This window comes from the organism of the source record quoted next, unplaced genomic scaffold (genome assembly GCF_019419815.1).
Source record: "Pyrus x bretschneideri cultivar Hongxiangsu unplaced genomic scaffold, Pyrus_bretschneideri_v1 Contig55, whole genome shotgun sequence".
In the NCBI taxonomy this organism is placed as follows: Eukaryota; Viridiplantae; Streptophyta; class Magnoliopsida; order Rosales; family Rosaceae; genus Pyrus; species Pyrus x bretschneideri.
In genome coordinates this window covers 2009452-2029837 of record NW_025999793.1, presented here as the reverse complement: position 1 = coordinate 2029837, position 20386 = coordinate 2009452, and the positions used below count along the sequence as shown (strand labels likewise).

The following is a 20386-nucleotide window of genomic DNA, read 5'->3' as shown; positions in this document are numbered from 1 at the left end:
GGAGTCATTGTGTTTTGCAGATGAATCATAATTGACCCTTTTGAAAATTTTGGTTTTGGGATTTAAATGAGATATTTTTCTTGTGTTAGACGGCGATTTGTTGTTAAAAGAGGAATAACTATCATATGTAAGGAGTCGAACAATGTTCTTTTGAAGCACGTGGTAAAGTAGAAAGAAACTGAAAAATAGAGACGACAAATGTTTTAAAATGCTGCAGTAAAACCCTCAAAGCAAACCATTCATACCCGAATACATTCAATCTCGCGATACATCCGAGTGCCCATGTATAATGATCAAGAAACAAAACAAGACATACCAACGACATAAATGGTGGAAATCACACAAGGAGAAAGAGATGGATCATGATTCAGCAGCAATCTCCATAGGATTGGCTTGCTCAGTCATTGTAAGCTTTTCGCGTTCATTTTCGAGTTGGCTGTAATTTCCTTTCTCCTTGAAGAGTTGGATGTGGTGGTGTTTGCAGTAGAGCTTTCCTTCATGTGCAATGTAATTGGATGGGCTTATGGTGCAACCTCCATGGCTGCATTTGAAGCAACTCTTGTGGTATGGAGTCCCGTTGACGGAAACCTTTGGAGGAACATTAATTTAATAATTTAAGATTTTGTTTATAAGGGTTTGAATGCAATCAATGGAAGAAAATTTGAGCTTTCATATAATGGTAGCAAAAAATTACGTAGGTTTTTACCTTCTCTATTGGATAAACAGTTTTCTCACAGCCCACACATTTATCTCTGGTACCGGCAAACAAGTTTGAGACCGACTTGGCATTCTGCAAGAGTCAGATTTAATTCTTATTAGCAACATACTTTAGTCCCTGACATAAATTCTTTGTGTATGACGTTTGTTCTTTACTTTTTTAGGGCATGAATTGATACGGTCTGTAATGCATCCATAACATGTTGACATGTTTTGTTGGCAACAATAATGGTATCGACGCTTATCAATGACATATCAAAAATACGTTTTTTAATATAAGAAGAAGGGATGTCTGTCCATAACTGGAGTATATCAGTAAAGGTCTTTAATACGTTTTTTAATAATTGTATTCTGAACCTTCAATTTTATCTCACTTGGCAAAAGAGATCTTTTACCTCATTTTCCGTAGGTCTTGCTGGCTTTACGACTTTTGGTGTTCCTGAAACAAAATTAACAAAGTTAAGTTTTTTTCAGGTTTTTTAAGAGTAAAAATTCCCAGCAAAAAGAGGTATAAGATAAAAGAGATTAACAGAGGTAATTGTTTTTTAGATTTTACCTTCAAAACTCTTGTCCAGGCTGCCAGTTCGCTTGAAGAGTTGATCATAGTGAGGCCTGCAGTAGAGAACCCCCTCAAATGAACAATAGTTGATGAGCTGCAAATGAAACCACACAAAAAAAAAAAAAAAAGAGAATATTACTGAATTTTCCTTATAATTCAACAGGATTTTCGCTTCGAAATTGAACAAAACCATGTAATTCCAGGTATTTTAATCGAAGCACATGTTGGCAATAAAAGTAAAAATGAAGAATAATCGTTGATTATAACTCTTGATCTAATTGTCTTTTTCGTATCAAATTGTAAGATGTCCTAGGTTTGAACTTCACAGAATGTTGATTAGAAAATAAAAGAAAACGTGAAAAAAGAGTGATACGTGCATGCATGGAATTCACACAACGAGCAACAGTTCATGTAAAAGTTAATTATGTACCTTGAGGGTACTGTTGCAGTGGTGGCATCGGAAGCAGGCCTTGTGGTAAATTCTGGAATCGGCAGCCAGCCGATCAACCAGATACACCGTCTTTTCGCAGGCTGTACACTTCTGCGTGGTGCTTGCAAAGCTTGACATGGCCTACGGCTTCCAACCCACAACCTCAACTCACCACCACCAACCCTTTGAAATCAAGACCAAGTGAGAGAAAAGTAACAGAGGGAGATAGAGCCTGCAGCACCCTGGCTTTCGTTGTCCTTAACCAGTTGTTTTTTCCTAAATCCTTCTATGTTTGCACTCCCCTAGTTATTTATTGGAAACTGGAGAGCGGGAGGGAGATGAAAAGTTGTGGGTGGGAGGGAGTTGCGGGCGACTCCGAAGCTAAATTTGTAGATAAACGGATGGCTGTGGCCATTTGGCAATCATGCTCTCCGAACTTAAAGCAATTCCATTCCATCCAATATCCTCTCTAGCATTTTCCTTTACATATGTTTTATTATGTCTGCTTTTTTACTATTTTTCGTATAATTTCGAGATTAATTTACCATTTTTAGTAGTTTGCGGAGAAAATATTGCCAGGCTACATTTCTTTTTGTAAATTCTCTTTTCAGCTTCTTGTGTTAATTATGTTTACGATTCTTCAATATTATTTCTTGATTTTTTTATATTATCAAACGATAGATTTGTTAGATTAGATGTTAGATTAGAGAATTTAAGGCGTTTGAACCATACCATAGTGCAATGACAACACTTTTATCCACCACTGTGGTAGAGAATCACTTGCTACATCATTTGATGATTCAAATTCATTAGTCATTTGACCTTTTATCCAATAATAGATGAACCATGTTCCTCAATTAAACAATGTAATCATGAAAACATAATCGAACGGTTAAACGATTTTCGATTTGGTTGATTTTTGGTAGAGATGATTTTTAAAAAATGACAGAAAATAAACGTTTCACATCATCAAATAATATTATTGAATCTTAAAAATAAAGGAGAAGGTAACTATCATTTATCTATTCTTTATCAACTTCATTTCAATCTCACTTTTCTCCGTAAAACTCAAATTCCACATCCCAACACTCCGAACTTGATTGAGTGTCTGAATTCTATCAAATCCGTCAAAGAGGTGTTAAAATGCTAATGTCAAATACGAAAACAGTGTTCACCCAAAAAGAAAAAGGAAAAAAGAAGACTAAAACAGTAGGGTGATGGGCCTAAAAGTACTCGATTGCTAGAATTTCATCATGATGTTACTTGTGACATAATTGGGGGAGTCAATTTCTAATCAACTAACATCATAGCCTCTACACAAATTCTTAAACAGATAATTTCTTTAAATATCCTCTGCTGGATTAGCCTCATTGGATGTGGCAACCCATGACGGTAGGCGGGGCAGACGGGGACCATCGAAGAAGTGCCTCGAATACAAAATTGTAGACTTTATTTATGTTGAAGAATGTGAAAAACCAACGTAACATATTCAACCAAATCAAATACAACTTATATTGAATAGTTCCACGGCAAATTGCATCACTGTCTTTGTGATAGTGACGCATCTGCAGGTCAAACCAAACATTTGAAGGTTAGATTGCAAATCCACGGGCATATCCACATGAAGAGTAGACAAAAGAGAACCAATCCTTTGTCAGGCTAATTAACTATTTGCACGTTCTAACCATCCTTATAGGGCATTTGGTCTAGTGGTATGATTCTCGCTTTGGGTGCGAGAGGTCCCGAGTTCGATTCTCGGAATGCCCCTTTTTGCGTTACCTGTGGCTATTCTTTTTTGGAGGAACATTACTCTTCTTGATTTGGTTGCGAAAGATGAAGAGTTCAGTACTTGGATGTTATTGATAAGGCTTGGTGCACCGTATAATTCTTGCTTCCGACTACTTGAGGCTCTTTCAGGAAATGCCCTGCCTCAAACATTTAGATTTTACCACACCTGCACTTCAACACAAGATGTTAAGTTTAGTTTTCTGAACAAGTTTTAGTTTCTTAGGCAAAAAAGATCGGAGCTAGCTTTAAGAAATATTAGCAAAACACGATTAAATGTGTAACCTAGAGAACCCTACTTGTAAATTGTAGCACACATAGAAGCATTCCAATTGCTAATTTATACAGAATTTCAGAACGAATGTATCGATACTTAATGTTAAGCTACTAGTATTTTAAGTAGAATTCCGCATTTTATTGTATCAGTCATATAACTATATGGGAAACACAACATAAGAGGTCAGATGCCGTATCCACAAGAACCAAGTATATGGCAATAGGAGAAACTGGATCAATGCAATAGCATAAAAAACTAATCACAGATTAAGATAATTACCATTTCCACGTGTAATTACCGATTGTGAGGGCATTTGGTCTAGTGGTATGATTCTCGCTTTGGGTGCGAGAGGTCCCGAGTTCGATTCTCGGAATGCCCCTTTTTTTGTAACTTTTTAGGTTTCATTTTAATCCTATAATCCTATTTCATCTTAGCCAGAAATCCACACATAACGCCTAACAAAAACTCGAGCAGAAAGAAATTGCAAAACACTTGAAACAGAGGATCAGAGATTATCAGCCACAGAAAGTACTAAACTTAATCAATCAGGCCAATCAGCTAAAGCCAACAAAGACATGAACACAAGTTACGTAAACACTAGCACCCGTTATGACAAGTAAACATCATTTAGCTGATCAGAAAATGTGGCCCATACGACGTTTTACTCTTTTTTTCTTTTATTCATATAGGATTGCTCTAAACATGTTGCAAGAGATGAAGAGTTCGATTTCTTGAAATGCCATTGATATCACGCACACGGACTTAAATCAACTCACGACACCTAGTAATCCGAAGACACTGTTTCAAACATCAGTTTTGATGCTGACTGAACTAAATATTAGTAAGAAACCATTAGATCTGCACCCTAGCTAGAGAACCCTACTTTACAATTGTACCACACAAAGCATCGGTGCTCCATTTGTTAATTTATGCCGATTTTCAGGACCAAGGAGAGTTAATCAATACTTTGAAGTCCCTAGTGAATTTATGCTAAGGGGCCAAAGGTTTCAAAATTCCACATTTATACCCATGAGCCATGATTAGCATTCCCAAGAATGTGCTTTCCAAAAATGGGATGGGGAGGGGAATTTCAAAGTCATTCTCATGATCGTAATCTACGAGCTTAACTAGCGCGACTACCTCATCTAGGGCACCCAACTTTCGGAGAAAAACTTGGGTAGGGATACGAAACATGTCATTCCTTGGACACCTCTCACAAAACCTTTGGACCCCTGTACTTTGCATACTCCCACCCAACCTCACACTGGTCTCATCCAATGTGATTTGGCTCCCAACCGAACCCCGTCCCATGTAAGAGCTGCCCTAGTCGAACCGAAGTTTCTCTCTTATTCAGGGCATACATTAAATTAATTAAAGTCCAACAAAATATCCATAAGGAACAAGTAAACAGAAAAAAGGAAGCAACTGGATCTGGATGAATGGTATTAATAAAAGAAAACAAATCCTAGATCAAAGTAATTATGATTTGCAGGTATTAGCCACCACATCGAGGGCATTTGGTCTAGTGGTATGATTCTCGCTTTGGGTGCGAGAGGTCCCGAGTTCGATTCTCGGAATGCCCCTTTTTTTAAATTTGATTTTTTTTCTTTTCATTTTCCTACTTTTTGATTTGCCCATCGACCTCAACGGAGAAGCTTAAAACAGACGACTCAAATTTTCTCTAAAAAATATGAAGTAGCATGTAAATATTAGGAACAGATACTTTTCCAAATTGAAATATTTAACCAACTAAAAAGCAAGGAGAAAAATTAATCAGATATATAGTTATGAAACGAAACGAAACCCAAATAACTTATTAAGCCACCCTTTCTGACCTGAAGAAAGTTTCAGTTTTACCGGCTTCGAATTTTCCGATGACTGATTTTCTCTCATCATCTCCGGACTTCATGAAATACACAGCGACGAGGTGGAACACCAGCAAAGGAGAAGGGGGGGGGGGGGGTGGGAGAGAGAGAGAGCTTGGTGAGTGAGTGGCGTTGGTGGTGGTGGGTATTGAGCTCAAAAGGAGTTTTACCGAGAAAGGAATCTCTCCACTGTGGCCTTTGGACTCTGTTTGCTTTGGCGCCACGTGGGCGTTCTTTACCCTTTAATCTTTCTCGCCTTCCAAGCGGGAGACGGTCAAGTTTATTTTAATTTATTCCTTGATGCTATTCGAGCACTTTCACTCCTAAAAATCCTAATCGACTATGCTCAATTCAATCCACCAAATTGAATAATAATATTGGGTAATAAATAGTAACTACACAAGTGCATCTTTACTTTTAAAGTAAATAGTTCAGACAATTTATATTAAAACATTACTATTTCTTATTATAAAATAATATAAAGTAAGTTTGTTTTTAATTTGGAATAATAATAAAAGATTGCTTGAAATATTTGAGATATTGAAATATGTGTAAAGTAGAAGAACATGATTATGTATTCATAGTTATATTTTTAATTATTTTTAATAGAGCCGATGTCACCATAACATCAAAATTGCGTTACATGGCCTAAAGGCTGGGCCAAACAATCGTTGGCTGGAGACCAATTTTGGAAGGTGGAGGAGATTATGCCGCCTATCCCGCCTAGTAGTGGAACTGCTCTCACGTAATGCTACCAACATGTTCACTTAGATTTTCTCTCTTAAAATTTTTGGCTCTCATTTTTATCTCGTGTAACATTGCTTAATGATCAAAAAATTTATTTTTTAAATTACTCTTTAAAGATTAATTTTTACAAAATCAATTAAGTTAGAAATCGTTTAACATTTGCATAATTATTGGATTATCATTAGATGACTAAACAATTTTAAATTTAATTACTTTTTTGCACAGATGATCTTTAAATAGTGTAGATGGTTTCAATCATCAAGCGACATTGCAAGATTAAAAGGAGAGTAAAGAATGTTCAAATGAGAAGGTTGCTAATATTCTTCAATTATATTGAGGTCAAAGTGCGTCAGGCCTCACAATAAATAAGCAGTAGTTGGTGTTGAACACGTTAGTTTTTTAAATTTAAAGCCTCACTTGTATTAAAGGAATGCTATGTACAAAAAAAACTTGTTAAATCTCAATTATAAACTAAATAACAATCCGGATACACTAATTATTGAGTTCATTCTCAGCATTCCTAAATAAATATCTCTCAGTTTCAGTTTTTACTTTTTTTTTTTTTTTTTTTTTAACGAATGATATTATCTATAAAAAGAGAAGAGGGATGAGTTTAACCTCATAATAGACAAGCAATAATGTGGTTCAAACTAGCTTTTGACAAGAATCGAATCTAAGACCTTTGACTTACAAATAAAGAGAAATATCACTAGACCGTAGTACTAAATGACAGTTTTTACTTAGCTTTTTAAAGGTATACAATACATTTTTTTCTCTCTCAGAAACATATTTAAACGCATGTAAAATCGGCATCTTTGGATTTAAAGGTATACAATACAATATTGCGAAATTAAATGCAAAATCGATATCTTTGGATTTAAAATTTTCGGAATTATTATTAATAACCATTTGACCTAACCTCATAGACGACAATGTTGAATCAAAGGTTTTTTTGGGGTAGCTGAAGTGTAGGTAATTCGTAATTAGCTAAAAGTTTAGGATATATTCTTAATTATTGAGTTGCACTACTTTTATCTCACTCAAATTTTTTAACCAAAATAATATATGCAACAACTCAATTCTGTACATTACAATTCAGAGAGTCAAATTCTATACATATATAAACTCAAATCATAGTGTCTTCCAACACATGTTTACCAAAACAACACTATGCCAAGCACATAACACAAGACGATGACGGATGGTCAGATATCAACAAACCAGACCGAGCAAACAACGATAGTCACTTCAAAAACGGATTGAAATCCACTCTCTTAAACGGATAATGTCATCGGTGCGAGTAGGAAAGAACTCAATTTTTTGACTTCGAATGCTTTACAAGCCAATCAATGACCGTATCAATGTTGGTAGAGTTCTTGCAGGATATCATGAAGCAACAAACTTCCCTGTCGGTGATGGACTTCAGATCCCTGCACGGCGGAAAATGATGCTCAATACACAATTCATATATTAAATTAACACAAAGTATGAAAAGGTTCACTTACATCTCTCCTGTCAAATCCTCTTTAGACAGAGCTTCCTTTTTGTCAATCTTGTTGCCTAATACCAGCAGTGGAATACCATTTAGCGACGGCTTACTCAACAGGTCATGAAGTTCTCTTCTTGAGACTGGCAAGTTATCATAATCAGCAGCATCCACAACATAACTGCAAAATGAAGAAAGTCACGAAAATTTAACAGGAGAAAATTGCTTACAAAAGATAAAACATCTTATGGAAGACCGGTAATCAAATTTCTGGATGTGTAAAGAAAATACTAACAATCCTAGTATCTGACCAGCAATAACCACATGTTTACTGTAGTATCTGGAAAAGAAAAAGGGAACACCTGAACGATACGCCTACAAAATGTAAAATGTAAAAAAATACATACACGATAGAGGAAACTGCACGGCAATATCTTTCCCACATGCTTCGAAACCTTGGCTGACCACCAAGATCCCACAACTTTATTGTGACATTCCCTTTTGTTACCTTCCTCATATTGAATCCAACCTGTAGACAAAAGAGATGCCTTATGAAAGATATCTAAAGAACCGATTAACCGTAAAAGATAATTGTGGCAATCCAATGACAAGTTTTGAAGAAAGAAATTTTCCTAGAAACAGAGTTAAACGCAGGTAATGAATTCTTGAAAACATGACATACCGTCGGGATCATGTCTTCACTATATCCACCAGTCTAAGGATAACATCAAGAAACAAAATTAAGCCATCAGCATCAAAACGAAACAGGGACATATGAATTACAAAATATATTTCACCAGAAACAAACAAATATTTTACTTACTGCAATAACATTTACAAGCGATGTTTTCCCAGCATTTTGAAGGCCTATTAAGGATAGCTCCATTTCTTGCTTGAAAAAGAGGCTACAAGAGGGGAGAAAGAAAGCATACTAGTAAGTCATTTAAACTGAAAGACTCTAAAATTTTTACTTTTGACATGCGTCTCTACTTTATGCATACATTGGGTCACTAATAAACAATATGACTGGTACAATAAGCAAAGAAATCAGTTAGATACACACATTAAGTTATGTTTTAGATTCAGTGGCTTCTTAGCTGATCGAATTCCAGGCACGTAAAACACCATAAACTAATCCAGGAAACATTAAGCAAAAGCACGGACCAAAGAAATTAAAATCTTTAGCAGAAGATGTTACTCAAGGAAAATGGGCGAGTATGCTAATTAAATAACAATCATATGGCAGAACATACGCTGAATAATGCTAATTCACCACCAGAACACATCCCTTTTTTTGAACAAACGATATATCTACAGGGGTGGGCTTAGCCTCACAATGGACTAGCAATAATGTGGTTCAAATTCATCTTTGGCAAGAATCGAAAATGAACTGGGGCGATACATATCGACACACATACACCTACATTACTACACGATCGAGGGCCAAATAGAACTGAAAGAATCGAAATATACTTCTACGCTAAAAGGTACTCCTCTCATAAAAAATCGACAGCTTTTCAAGTAAAACAAACAACCAGAAAGATTGGTTTTCGATTAATCCAATTGTCAATCATGTCTGGATTCAAAAGTTCTTCACAATTGAAATTTAGAGACTCAAAGCTTCAGCTCTATCTTTTTTTTTTCCCTACTTTTTTTCTCATCGGCCAAACATAAACCAAGAAAATCAAAAATCTCTCGAAAAGAATGCAGTATTAACGGAATCAAACTGAATAGCAAAAACAAAATTCGGTTTAGCGGGAAAATCAATTGTCCCCGCTCCACCACTATTAAAACTGAAAAAGATTAAAATTTTCGATAAAATTCAATCCAATATTCTAATTTCCCAGACTTTCTAAGCATCAAGGCTACAACTACAAGAACAAATTAATTAGAACCGAAATATTTAAAAAAAAGAAAAAGATATATATATATATATATCTGTACCTTCGCAGCCAATTGAGAAAAGCTTCCCACAACCCCATTGAGGAGGAGCAAACTCAAACACCCAATTGAAGAAACAATTGAAATTCGCTTTCGATTCTAGGGTTTCAATCGATTTAAATTATCCTTATTGATCTCTCTCTCTCTCCGTGTGCGTTTGGAATTGCTTCATCAACGAAATTATAACAACTTTTGGAAAAGATAAATTGAGGAATTTTCACTTTGTTATCCCACGCGCCTTGTGAGGAGTGACATACACTATTCGAACTATTGGAGGCCAGTGGGGACTTGGTCAGTTATGAACACGCGCGTCTGCGAAAGTGAGTAAGGTTTGTGGTGTGAAAATTTTGAAGCTGGGAAGCGGGTAAACGACGTCGTGGTTGGTTTGTGAAGGTTTAATGAAATTTGATGAGTCCAGGCTAGGCCCGGGCACTGTGCGGTTCTACTTTCAAATTTGAATCAGAATTAGGAAATATCAACAGTTTAGTTTGGGGTAGTTCTATTTAAATTTATTATTAAAATCGTACGGCTCGTATCACATTGTTTCTAGTTCGATTCATGCCTATTTACGGTTTCAAATACTAAATCATTTGAATACCAAATCAAAATGGTATTCAAAGTTTACTTGTTTTTTGCATGCTTGCATTCTAAAACCGGCTATAACACTAGATGAGTGTTTCTATGGTTGTCTCCTAAACGTGATGACTCAAACATCAAAGAAAGAACTTTGCAAGCTTGCCAATTGCATTGAGAGCGCTGTGAAAAACTAGGGTATTTGGTAAGACTTTGGTGTAAAAGCAAGACAATAGTGAAAACTTCAAGAACGAAGCATCACAGCTTTTTAATATAACTCGAATGATTCGGATGTAAGGAAGGCTTATTGCAATTGCCTGATTGATCTTTGTGTGAATCTCGACCTCTTGGAGAGAGTCTGTGAGCTACAAGTTTTTGGGTTGGCAATTCTAAGAAACAATTCAGTATAAAATGGATGAAGTTGTGGTGGTGTTATTTTATTTTGATGGGGTTATCCATGTGGCAAATTTATGAGCAAGGTTGCGTTGAGTGGATATGGAACATGTGTAATTTGACATGTTACCCATGCTTGTAGTGGACAATGGATAAAATTCATTGTTTTAATTATTGCATGCATAATCAAAGAACAATGTTGGTATTCCTATCAATTGTACGATGATATTTTCATAAATTCAAAGGAGACATTATAAAGCCAAACCTTTTTCTTGAAGATTCTTATCTGAATCTCGTAACATTATGAATCTCACATTATGCGAGAGAGTTGAAAAAAAAATTGAGCCCCAAATTATTTCGATTATTTGTGTCGATGTAAATTTTCATTGTCTTTAACTTTGACGAAAATGCACCTGCAAAACAATCAACACCTTTGATCAAAGACCTAAGCCTCATGCGCCCATGAGGTTGGAGGGAGGGTTAGGCTAATGGATTTCCGATGCCTTAGTTAGTTTCTCTGAGAAGAGTAAAGTGTTTAGAGCTTTTTAGGGTAGTAAAAGCTTACCAAAATTTGGTAATATATGGGGTACATATAGAAGGAGAGGGTTGACCATAGTGTTTAGGGTTTTACCATACACATGGAGGCATCCTATTGGCCAAGGTTTATGGAGAAATATTCTTAAGATATTAAATACGAAATAATATCTTGAGATAATGGAGTAATTATCCCTAATTGATTTAAATTGGGATTACTTATTTGAATGGGGTCAATCTTCAATTGGGAATATATTAAAGATAGGATGTGGGTAATTAATCCTTATCTTTAATGCTTTGACTTTTCCTTGCCAATGGCATGTGAGCTGTATTTAGCTGCTGGGACCTTCAGGGGTGTGAATTGCGCGTGAGAGTATCTGAGGAAAAGGGCAATAGGTGTAGAAATCCCAAGCTGTATAGGCTTGTAGAGTTGTTTCCCAATTTGAACTTGATCTTCTTTCTTGATTTGGAGATAGACTTCTTCTAGGAAAAGGAAACCAATTGCCCCTAATACATATTTAATTATGCCTTAAGTAGAGATTACATAAATTTAGAGAACAATCATCATTCCAACAAGGAAGAGAGAAGCTAGAGGAAATTTGTTCCCCTTCCCTTAGCTTTCTTCTTCTCTTGCCCTTGCAAAGAGTCATCTCTCGTTGTTGTTCTTTTTCTCCGGGCTGCACCAAGGTAAGAAAATTTGAATTTTTTCCTTTTCTTGATTTTTTGGGAGTCTTGGGACTTGAAAAATTGGCTCGGAAAGGCCTAGGTGGCGTGAGGGACGTGGCAAGGGTGCCACAGGGTTACTATGCATAGGTGGTGCGGTGGTGGAGCTTGGTTGGCATGGGCTAGGTGCAAGGTTCAGCTCGGGTTGAGGTGACAGATGCGCTGGGGCGTGGAGCTGGGTGAGTCGTGAAGCTCTAGACCATTTAGGTTCGAGCTTGGTGTGGGCTAAGCATAGAGGAGCAGGCTCAGACTTGCTATGGTGGACGGAAGGGAGAGAGAAACCAGCATGGGCCGGGTTTTTCATGTTGGTAGGTTGGGCCGGAAGGCCTTAGGCTCTGGCCGGTGCGTGATAGGGGCATATTTATGCACCTTAGTTTAGCTTGTCTTGTGCATTTAAAGTGTTTTTCCTTAGTAAAGTAGTCTTTTAAGCTAGTTTTATGTATTTTCAGGATTTAAGGGCAAAGTATGCAAAAGGATGCATTTTGGAGCCTTTTGGAGCAAATTAGAGATTGGAATGGATATCATATGCTTGGAGCCAAGAGGATGGACGAAATTGAAGACTTGAAGATGATGATTCCTACTTAAACAAGGTTTCCTACTTGAAGTAGGAAAGTTAAATCCTAAAAGACCTCATGTTTGAGCAACATTGAAGACTCCTATCTATTCTAAGTCACAAAACAAAGTCTCTTGCATCATCAATGTCCTTGCCGTGTATCCCCTTTGTGTTTGCCTTCCTTGCCGTGCAAGGAAGGGCCTTGTTTCCCATTCTATCATTTCAACCACATGCACTCTTCATCATTAAACCATATATATTCTCCCATGGATTAATCACCCAAGCCATATAACAATCCTTAGCCGTGCATAACATTGCATTTCCAGCATTTCCCAATCCCTAGCCGTGCATAACATTGCATTTCCAGCCTTCCCACTTCATCATTGCAGCCACCAATCATCCTCGTTGTCACTCACATGCTTTCCCAAGAAGTATTTCAGCCACATGCACCCAAACAAAGCCTTTGCCGTGCCTTCCCCTTCATTTCCAGCATTCCCCCTTTTCGTTTCCAGCTTCCCACTTCATCATTGCACCACATTCTCCCTCTTTAATCCACATGCATTCATCATCATTCACCCTAGCTGCCACTCACATGCTTTCACATTCATTTCCAACCCAAACAAAGCCTTTGCCATGCATCACACATCCATTCCAGCTTTTCTCCATCATTGCAGCCACACTTCCACATGCATTCCCTCTTTAATCATTCTTTTCCTAGCTGTTTTTCCATCATTATTTCAGCCACATGCACTCTCAATCATAAGAGCCACATGCACTCTTAAACAATCAGCCACATATTCTCCCATTCCCCCTATAAAAACCCATGCATTCATACACACTTGAGACCACAACACAACAACACATCCCTTGCCGTGCATCCTCTTCATTTCCAGCATTCTCCCCTTCCATTTCACCACTCCCCATCCCTCCAAAACACTACCCAACCATTCCCCAATCCATTCCACATACAAACACATCCCAAAACCTATCCTTAGACCTTGTGCCGCAACAAAGAGGAGGAGAAGGGCCTAAACGTTCATACAATTCAAGTTTGAGTTGTTGGAATTTTTAGGTGTTTCTTTTCCTTGATTTCAATGGTTAAATTTACTTATCTTTGTTTTGTACGTATGAGGAACTAAACCCCCCCTTGGCTAGGGGGAATTCGAAATACATGTTTATGCTTGCGATATGATTTGATTACTTCTAATTGCGTTTCATAAGTTGTGAATTCAATTTACTTATCTATGTGAATTACATTGATTTGTGTGTGTTGGTTGAGAGTGCACGCTTAATTATCATGCATAATTTGGATGCTAGGATATAAGGAAATTTCACCTAATCGTTATGGAATTATATTCACAAGTAGTAAAGGTTGATGATCTCAATCGCGTTAAGTAAATTCTTGGCATAAGTTTCATGCAATCATAGTAACAAGTGCTTCGTCAATGCTTATGGTTTTCATAGAACTTAATGATTCTTGCTTGTATCTCTATTATGCAATCATGTAGGGGACTTGTGGGGAATGTTTTGGGTTGTCGTATGCAATCATCCAATTCAATAACGTTAGGAAAATCTGAGGGTTAATTAGTGCAATTCACGGTTAATCTGGGGCGTTGAGAATTCATGGTTTATTGAAAAGCAATTAGAAATCGTTTTGTGTGCAAGTATAACATGTGTGGAGATGAACCCCTTAGCTAGCTTCCCATCCATTCAATTCCATCAAATTAGTTTTTAAAATCTGTTCGTTTTACAAAGTATTAAGTTTTGTTTCCAAATTCGTCAAAATCAAAATCCCCCTTTACTTGGAGTGTCAAATTAGTTAGAAATCAATTTAGTTTGTGTTTTTAGAGTATCTTGAGTCAAGTATAACTATTTTCGTCCAAATTCTTCTCTAGTGCTTAAACTGCTCAGAAAGTAGTTTTAAGGCAGTTTTGAATGTTTTCTTGCTGTTTTGAGTCTTTTGGTTTGTCTTAGTGTTTTAAACTTTAGTTTTGCATTCTTTGGGTCTAGTTTGGTGTCTTATATTGTGTTTTTACGTTTTTGAGTCAAATCCAAGTGATTAACAATCCCTCCTAATCCCCGGTCCAGAACGATCCCTACTTACATACTTCACTACAACTGATAAAAAGAGGGTTTAATTTGTGTGCTTATAATTATCACATTAGTGCGCTAGGTGCGAGAAAAGGGTGGTAGGGGCTCGGGCCATGAGGCCTGGCATGCTGCTAGGCTCTTGCAGTTTGGGCCTGTGCTAGAAGAAAGAGAAAGTGAGGGCTGGGCCCTCTTGTGGCCATGTGATTGAGCTAAGCCGTGGGGTGCTGGGCTTTGCGAGTTTTTTTCCCTCTTCTCGCGAGTTGCTTTCTAAATATTTTTCTTCATACTTTTTGCAGAGATTTTAAGATGTCTTCCTCCGATCGCAAAAGTGACGAATACCCTGCACCTTTGTACCGTCAAGGTGGTTTTTCCGACAAGGTAGGCTACTTTAAGGCTGCATATGTCAAGATTAATTCCGATGAGCTATTTCAGGATTTTCTTGAGATGTAAAAGCATGCGATTCTGTCAAAGGTTCGAGTCAAGCAGGTGAAAGACGATAGCAGCCATGAACCGTGCGATGAGGGTGCCATTGCTAGGAAGAGGGCTATCAATTTCCATCTATATTACTTCATGTTAGGATTTACTTTTCCCATACCTTGTTTCTTTTTCAAGAGGTGATCTGCTCCACGAAATGCGCGTCTGCTCAGTGTTCCCTGAATGTAGTTGGCATGATGATGGGGTTCTTGAACTTAAGCAGGTTCTTTGATTGTGGCTTGACCATAAATGAGTTCTAGTACTTTTTTGAAATTTGCCACAAGGAAGGTGTGGGGCAGCTGAGGTCTCGCTATAGGCTACTTTATGCTTCCTGAAAAAGGTGATCATGAGTGGGCGAGAGATAGCTTAGAGGTAAGTGGAGAGTAGGAATCTAACTCCTCTCCTGAGATGCGTGTTCCGACGGTCTTTATATGTGGAAAGTGAACTGCTTCATTCCTGGCCTGCTTGAATTTTTGTTGAGCTGCTCCATGACTTCAGTTTATTGATCATCATTCTTTGTGTAGATTTGGAATTTGGCTAAACTCCAAGAACTTCGGCATATTTGAAGAAAGTGCACATCGCCTTAGGCATTGCTGCTAAGTACTGTGAGTGGCGCTGGCTGCTTAGTCCTCTTCGTCGGGAGCGAGCTGCCTCCGAATAAAGAGATAAAATGGATAAAAGATGAGGCACTTGGTCATCCGATTGCTATTGTAGAACCTGCTGCCAATGAGGATGGAAATAAGATATCTTCCTCCTCTTCTTGTGAGCCTTCGGTCGAAAAGAGGCCAATGACTTCTTTTGTTGCTCGTGGGGGCTCGTCTGCTGCTGAGAAGCTTCTCATCGATTTGACTTCTCCTAAGGGGACGAAAAATCTCGTTGAGTCTAAGCCTGTGAAACCTGCTGCTATGAGTTATTGCTGAGAGGATTATCCAGTGAAAAGGTTCGGTGGTGCCCCCGGTGTCTGGGTGTGTGTTAGAGCGTGCATCGGGAGCTAAGTCTGATTCAACTTCTGAAAGGCTCGTTGCATTGAAGAGCGGGAAGGTAGATTCTACTACTAAGGTGGCACTTGGGCTTGTTCCTCCTTCTGCTACGATTGATTTGTCTGTTGAGAAAGGGAAATATGCTCACATGGGCAGTTGTTAAAGACCCATTGAGTCTGAGGTTGAGGAGTTTCCCAAGGTTTGTGCACTGCTGAATGCTAACCCGCTTAAGGATGTTGATGCATGTGCCAAGTTTATTGATAGCGTTGGGAAAGTTGTCGTTCGCTTAGACTCTTTTGCGAAACGTCATGCCTACTGAAATAGGTCATCCCTAATTGCCAGAATGCATAAGACTTTGATCATAGTAGCTGAGTCTATGTGCGTTGATCAGGATGTTGTCAAATGTGCTAAGGAGGTGAAAGTGGCGTTGACGGCTCAACTTTGCTCGGCTGCTGAAAAGACTGAGCAGCTCGAATCTAAACTCGCCGTTTTGAAATGGTCTAATGTTTATGCCCGCACTTCTATGCAGTTGGAGATTATTTATCAGGAGGTCGTCTATTTGAAGGCTAAGCTTAGTGCGACTTAGGCGATGTTGGAAGATACAGTGAAGGAAATCAGTCGTGTTGCACCCATGGTCAATGACCTTGAGCGTGTTAAATTGATGCTACGATCTGCTTGTTTTTCCAAGGATGAAAAGCTTGTCTTCATGCATGCTGAAGTGTCTCGTCTCAAGGATGTTGCTAGTAAGCTTGAATATAAGGAAGTGGATCAGCAAGGTGCGTTGTCTGCTAGCAAAAACCTGAAAAAGGAACTGGGTAAAGTGCATGATGCTCACATTGGGCTTGTTGAGGAGAATGTGCAGCTGAAGAATGAGAAGGTCTGTCATGAAGTGGCTTTTGCTTCTTATCAGGTAGATTTCTACTAGCTCGGCTATGTAGACCATCTTCAGGGTAGGCCATCGGATTATGAGTTTTCTAAGAAGTACTTCAAGATTTTCTCTATTTCTCCAAATGATCTGCTTGACTTCTCGTTTGAGGCTGCATTTGGTGAAGCAGCTGAGGGTTAGACAGTCCAGGCAGGGGCGGCTAAGGATGAGCTAATGGAAGCTTTAGCTGTTGAGAGCGGTATGGCTATTGAAAGCGTGGTAGTCGAGGGACTTGTGGTTGCGCAAACTACTGATGAATAGTTTTTTTGCGTAGACTTAGGACTTTTCTTGTTTTCCTTTTTTGTTCTGCTTTATTTGAACTTTGTTGGCTTTCGAGCCAGTTTATCAATTTGCTAGAGATTTAATAAACAGCTTTCCTTGCTTTGCTTCATCTTTCTATTTTGCCATGTCTTTTGCAAAACTTTACTATAGGATGGGCGGTTGGGTGAGTTGCCTTAATGAAGCAGTTGATCCCACGTCGTTACTTAGGTTTTAATCTCGATTTTGATGCTCAAGGAGCTTTACCTGCATGAGGAAAAAAAAGCAATAACTTTAACATATAGAGTCGGCGACTGAACTTGTAGCCTCCAAAGGAAGCTGGCGAGTCTGCGTAACTGTTATAGCCCTGAATCTCGGCTTTAGCAGTTGCACGAGCCACCCTTCTAGGGCATGTTGAGAAATTTTTAACTTATAGAGCCAGCGGGTGGACACGTGCTTCTCGTAGGAAGTAGAAAAGTCTGCATAGCTACTATAGTCGTACATTTCGACTTTAGCAGCTGCACGAGCCTTAGCCCTCCCAGGGCATAATTGCGAAACTTTTAACTTATAAAGATGGCTTTCGGACATGTGCTTCTCGTACAAAGTAGAGGAATCGGCATAGCTGCTATAATAGTACATTACAACTTTAGCGGTTGCACGAGCCTTGGCCCTTTAAGGGCATAATTGCAAAAATTTTAACTTATAGAGCCAGCGGCTTGACACGTGCTTCTTATATAAAGCAGAGGAGTTTGCGTAGCTACTATAGTTGTACATTTCGACTTTAGCGGCTGCATAAGCCTTGGCCCTCCCAGGGCATGTTGTGAAATTTTTAACTTATAAAGCCGACGACCGAACGTGTGTTTCTCATAGAAAGTAGAGGAGTTCGCATAGCTGCTATAGTTGTACATTTCAGCTTTAACTTTTACAAATCCTTAACCGTAAGCCATCGACCCGAAGTGCTACTTTTAAATAAGCAGACGGGTGTGTGTAGTTATAACAGGCGTAAGTCTCGACTTACAAATTGCCTTGGGCTGCCAGCCATTGGGTTGTCGGCTGGGCATCTTACTTACAGAAGCAAACGGCCTGTGTGACCACTTAGGCATTGTCCCTGGCTCTTAGAGGCATTTTAGGCTTAAGGTGTAGGCAAAATCGTGCCTCATAGGCTATATCCTTTCGAACTGCTGGTCTTTTGATCTTCTAAGCTGCACGCAACTCGATATGAATCTCTAGGGTAACAATTTGTAACTCAATTTCGTAGGTCGCTTAACTAGTATTGCAACACTTTAGAGTCCAGTTGCGTTCATGAAGACTTGCACATCGAGGACGGAGCATCTAGTCTAGTCACGCGAATTCTTTCATAGGCATGGATCCTGCACTTAGTGTCTTTTCCGGTTAGAGACCTGGGCTCTCGCGGAATTGAATCCTTCAATCGACTAAGTCTTTTTAGGAAAAATCTATTATGGCCAATTTTGGGAGCAGTCTAGGATAGATAGTCAATGCATTCAGGGGGAACTGAGCAGTCCTAAAACCCATCCACATTTGGATATTCCGGATCAGTTTACCCTCTCATGATGAGATAACACACGCCATGTCTGTAATGGTAGGGCTGTCTTCTGCTGTCACAGAGGTGGTCAATTTGCTTATGCATTCAGCCCATGCTTGCTAGTAATTCCTTCAGTGTTCATTGAAAATAGAGAAATGTAATGACTTTGCTTGTAGGCAGTAATAACATAACAATTGATAGTTCTCGGCATGCGAAGTCTTGTTCATCAAGCTGCTTGAGTCTTCGAACTTTATTTGTCTTGAATAGGGTCTAAGGAATGGTAGAAGGCCACATATAGTACTTTCTCAGGTTGTAGGCATTCCACTGTTTTTCGATTTCTTTGTCGCTCATAGTGGTGAGGGTGTAACTATCATTTCCACCTACTCGGTTGATTTTGTACGGACCTTCCTAGATGTGAGCCATCTTTTTGGAGCATTCCCGGTGGGCGATTATGAAGGCTTTTCTGTGGACTAAGTTTCTTGGTTGGAACTGCTGGATCTTCACCCTCATATTGTAGTTGGAGATGAGTTGCTGCTGATAGGGCGCAATGCGGGTGATAACCTTATCGCGCTTTTCCTCTGCCAAGTCTAAGTTTGTTGTCACATCTTTCTCATTCTGTTCGAAATTCGACAATACAATGCTGATGCTCGGTACCATGACATTGGGATAAATGATCGCCTCAGAGCCAAACGCCATGGAAAATAGAGTTTCATTGGTTGCTCATCTCTTAGTGGAGGTAGAATCGTCTTTTTGCACTTTAGCTAATACTGCGGAGGCAAAAGACTTCATCTTTGACTATTTGAGAACTTGTACATGCATTGCCGAGACATGGCCTGGTTGCCTTTGATCTCTCCAACTGCTTTTCTTAGGATGCGAAATTAGATCCTCTGATACTCAATCAAGGTCACAACTTCAATCTTCACTAGCCTGGGTCAGCTTAATATCAGGTTATGGGGAGATGTGTCGCTGACAATCAAGAAGGTCTGTGATGAGACAATTAGAGGGCTCGTCACGTTGAGCGTGATTGTGCCAATGACAGTTAAGGTAAGTCCATTAAATCCGGTCAAGACCTTTGTTTTACGTTTGATCGTGCTTTCCAGGCCTATCTTTTGGATGACTGACAATTGTAGGATATTGACTGAGAAGCCGTTGTCCACCATAATTATGTCAACGATGGCGTGGGCTAGTTGAGCAGAAATCACCAAGGCGTCGTCGTGGGGAAAGTCTACTTTCATAGCGTTATGCTCAGTGAAGCTGACGATTGATCCAGGTATAACATCTATGGCTTGAACCTGAAAGATCTATCTCGCATACTGGATCTTCTTCTTCTTGGAACTGTTGGCGGCCTCCAAATGCTCGGATTCGACAAAGATGTCATTGATTCAGATTGTCTTGGTTAGGGGTTCAGCTTCGGCATCTGCTTCTCGCCTTGGCCAGGCAGTTGGCTTATCGACATATTGGTGTCGCACTTGCCTTCTTTCACGAACTTTTCAAGGTACTTCATCCATGTGGTGAAGTCGTTTTACGTGCCC

General features: G+C 38.9%; 2 protein-coding genes and 3 non-coding genes across 6 annotated transcripts; 3 read left to right on the top strand and 2 right to left on the bottom strand.

Moving 5' to 3' along the window:
• Positions 1–221: 221 nt before the first annotated feature.
• LOC125470939 (LIM domain-containing protein WLIM1-like) lies at positions 222–5913 on the bottom strand. Of its 2 annotated transcripts, XM_048570756.1 has the most exons (7): positions 5604–5913; positions 3486–3660; positions 1707–3271; positions 1274–1370; positions 1113–1156; positions 707–790; positions 222–588 (listed from the first exon to the last, which is right to left on the bottom strand). In XM_048570756.1, exons 3-7 carry the CDS (start codon positions 1842–1844, stop codon positions 361–363), a joined length of 591 nt encoding a protein of 196 aa, XP_048426713.1. In that variant the 5' UTR covers positions 1845–3271; positions 3486–3660; positions 5604–5913; the 3' UTR covers positions 222–360. The 2 variants fall into 2 exon arrangements, with proteins under 2 accessions (XP_048426713.1, XP_048426714.1); XM_048570757.1 differs by having other exon boundaries at positions 1707–3660; positions 5626–5913.
• TRNAP-UGG lies at positions 3402–3473 on the top strand. Its single transcript has one exon. It is a non-coding gene; the product is annotated as a tRNA-Pro (tRNA).
• TRNAP-UGG lies at positions 4076–4147 on the top strand. Its single transcript has one exon. It is a non-coding gene; the product is annotated as a tRNA-Pro (tRNA).
• On the top strand, positions 5280–5351 carry TRNAP-UGG. Its single transcript has one exon. It is a non-coding gene; the product is annotated as a tRNA-Pro (tRNA).
• Positions 5914–7474: 1561 nt separating the features above from the next.
• On the bottom strand, positions 7475–9984 carry LOC125470937 (ADP-ribosylation factor-like protein 8a). Its single transcript, XM_048570750.1, has 6 exons — positions 9811–9984; positions 8690–8771; positions 8549–8581; positions 8274–8395; positions 7886–8047; positions 7475–7810 (listed from the first exon to the last, which is right to left on the bottom strand). The coding sequence occupies exons 1-6, from the start codon at positions 9846–9848 to the stop codon at positions 7693–7695; spliced, it is 555 nt and encodes a 184-aa protein (XP_048426707.1). The 5' UTR covers positions 9849–9984; the 3' UTR covers positions 7475–7692.
• Positions 9985–20386: the final 10402 nt, after the last annotated feature.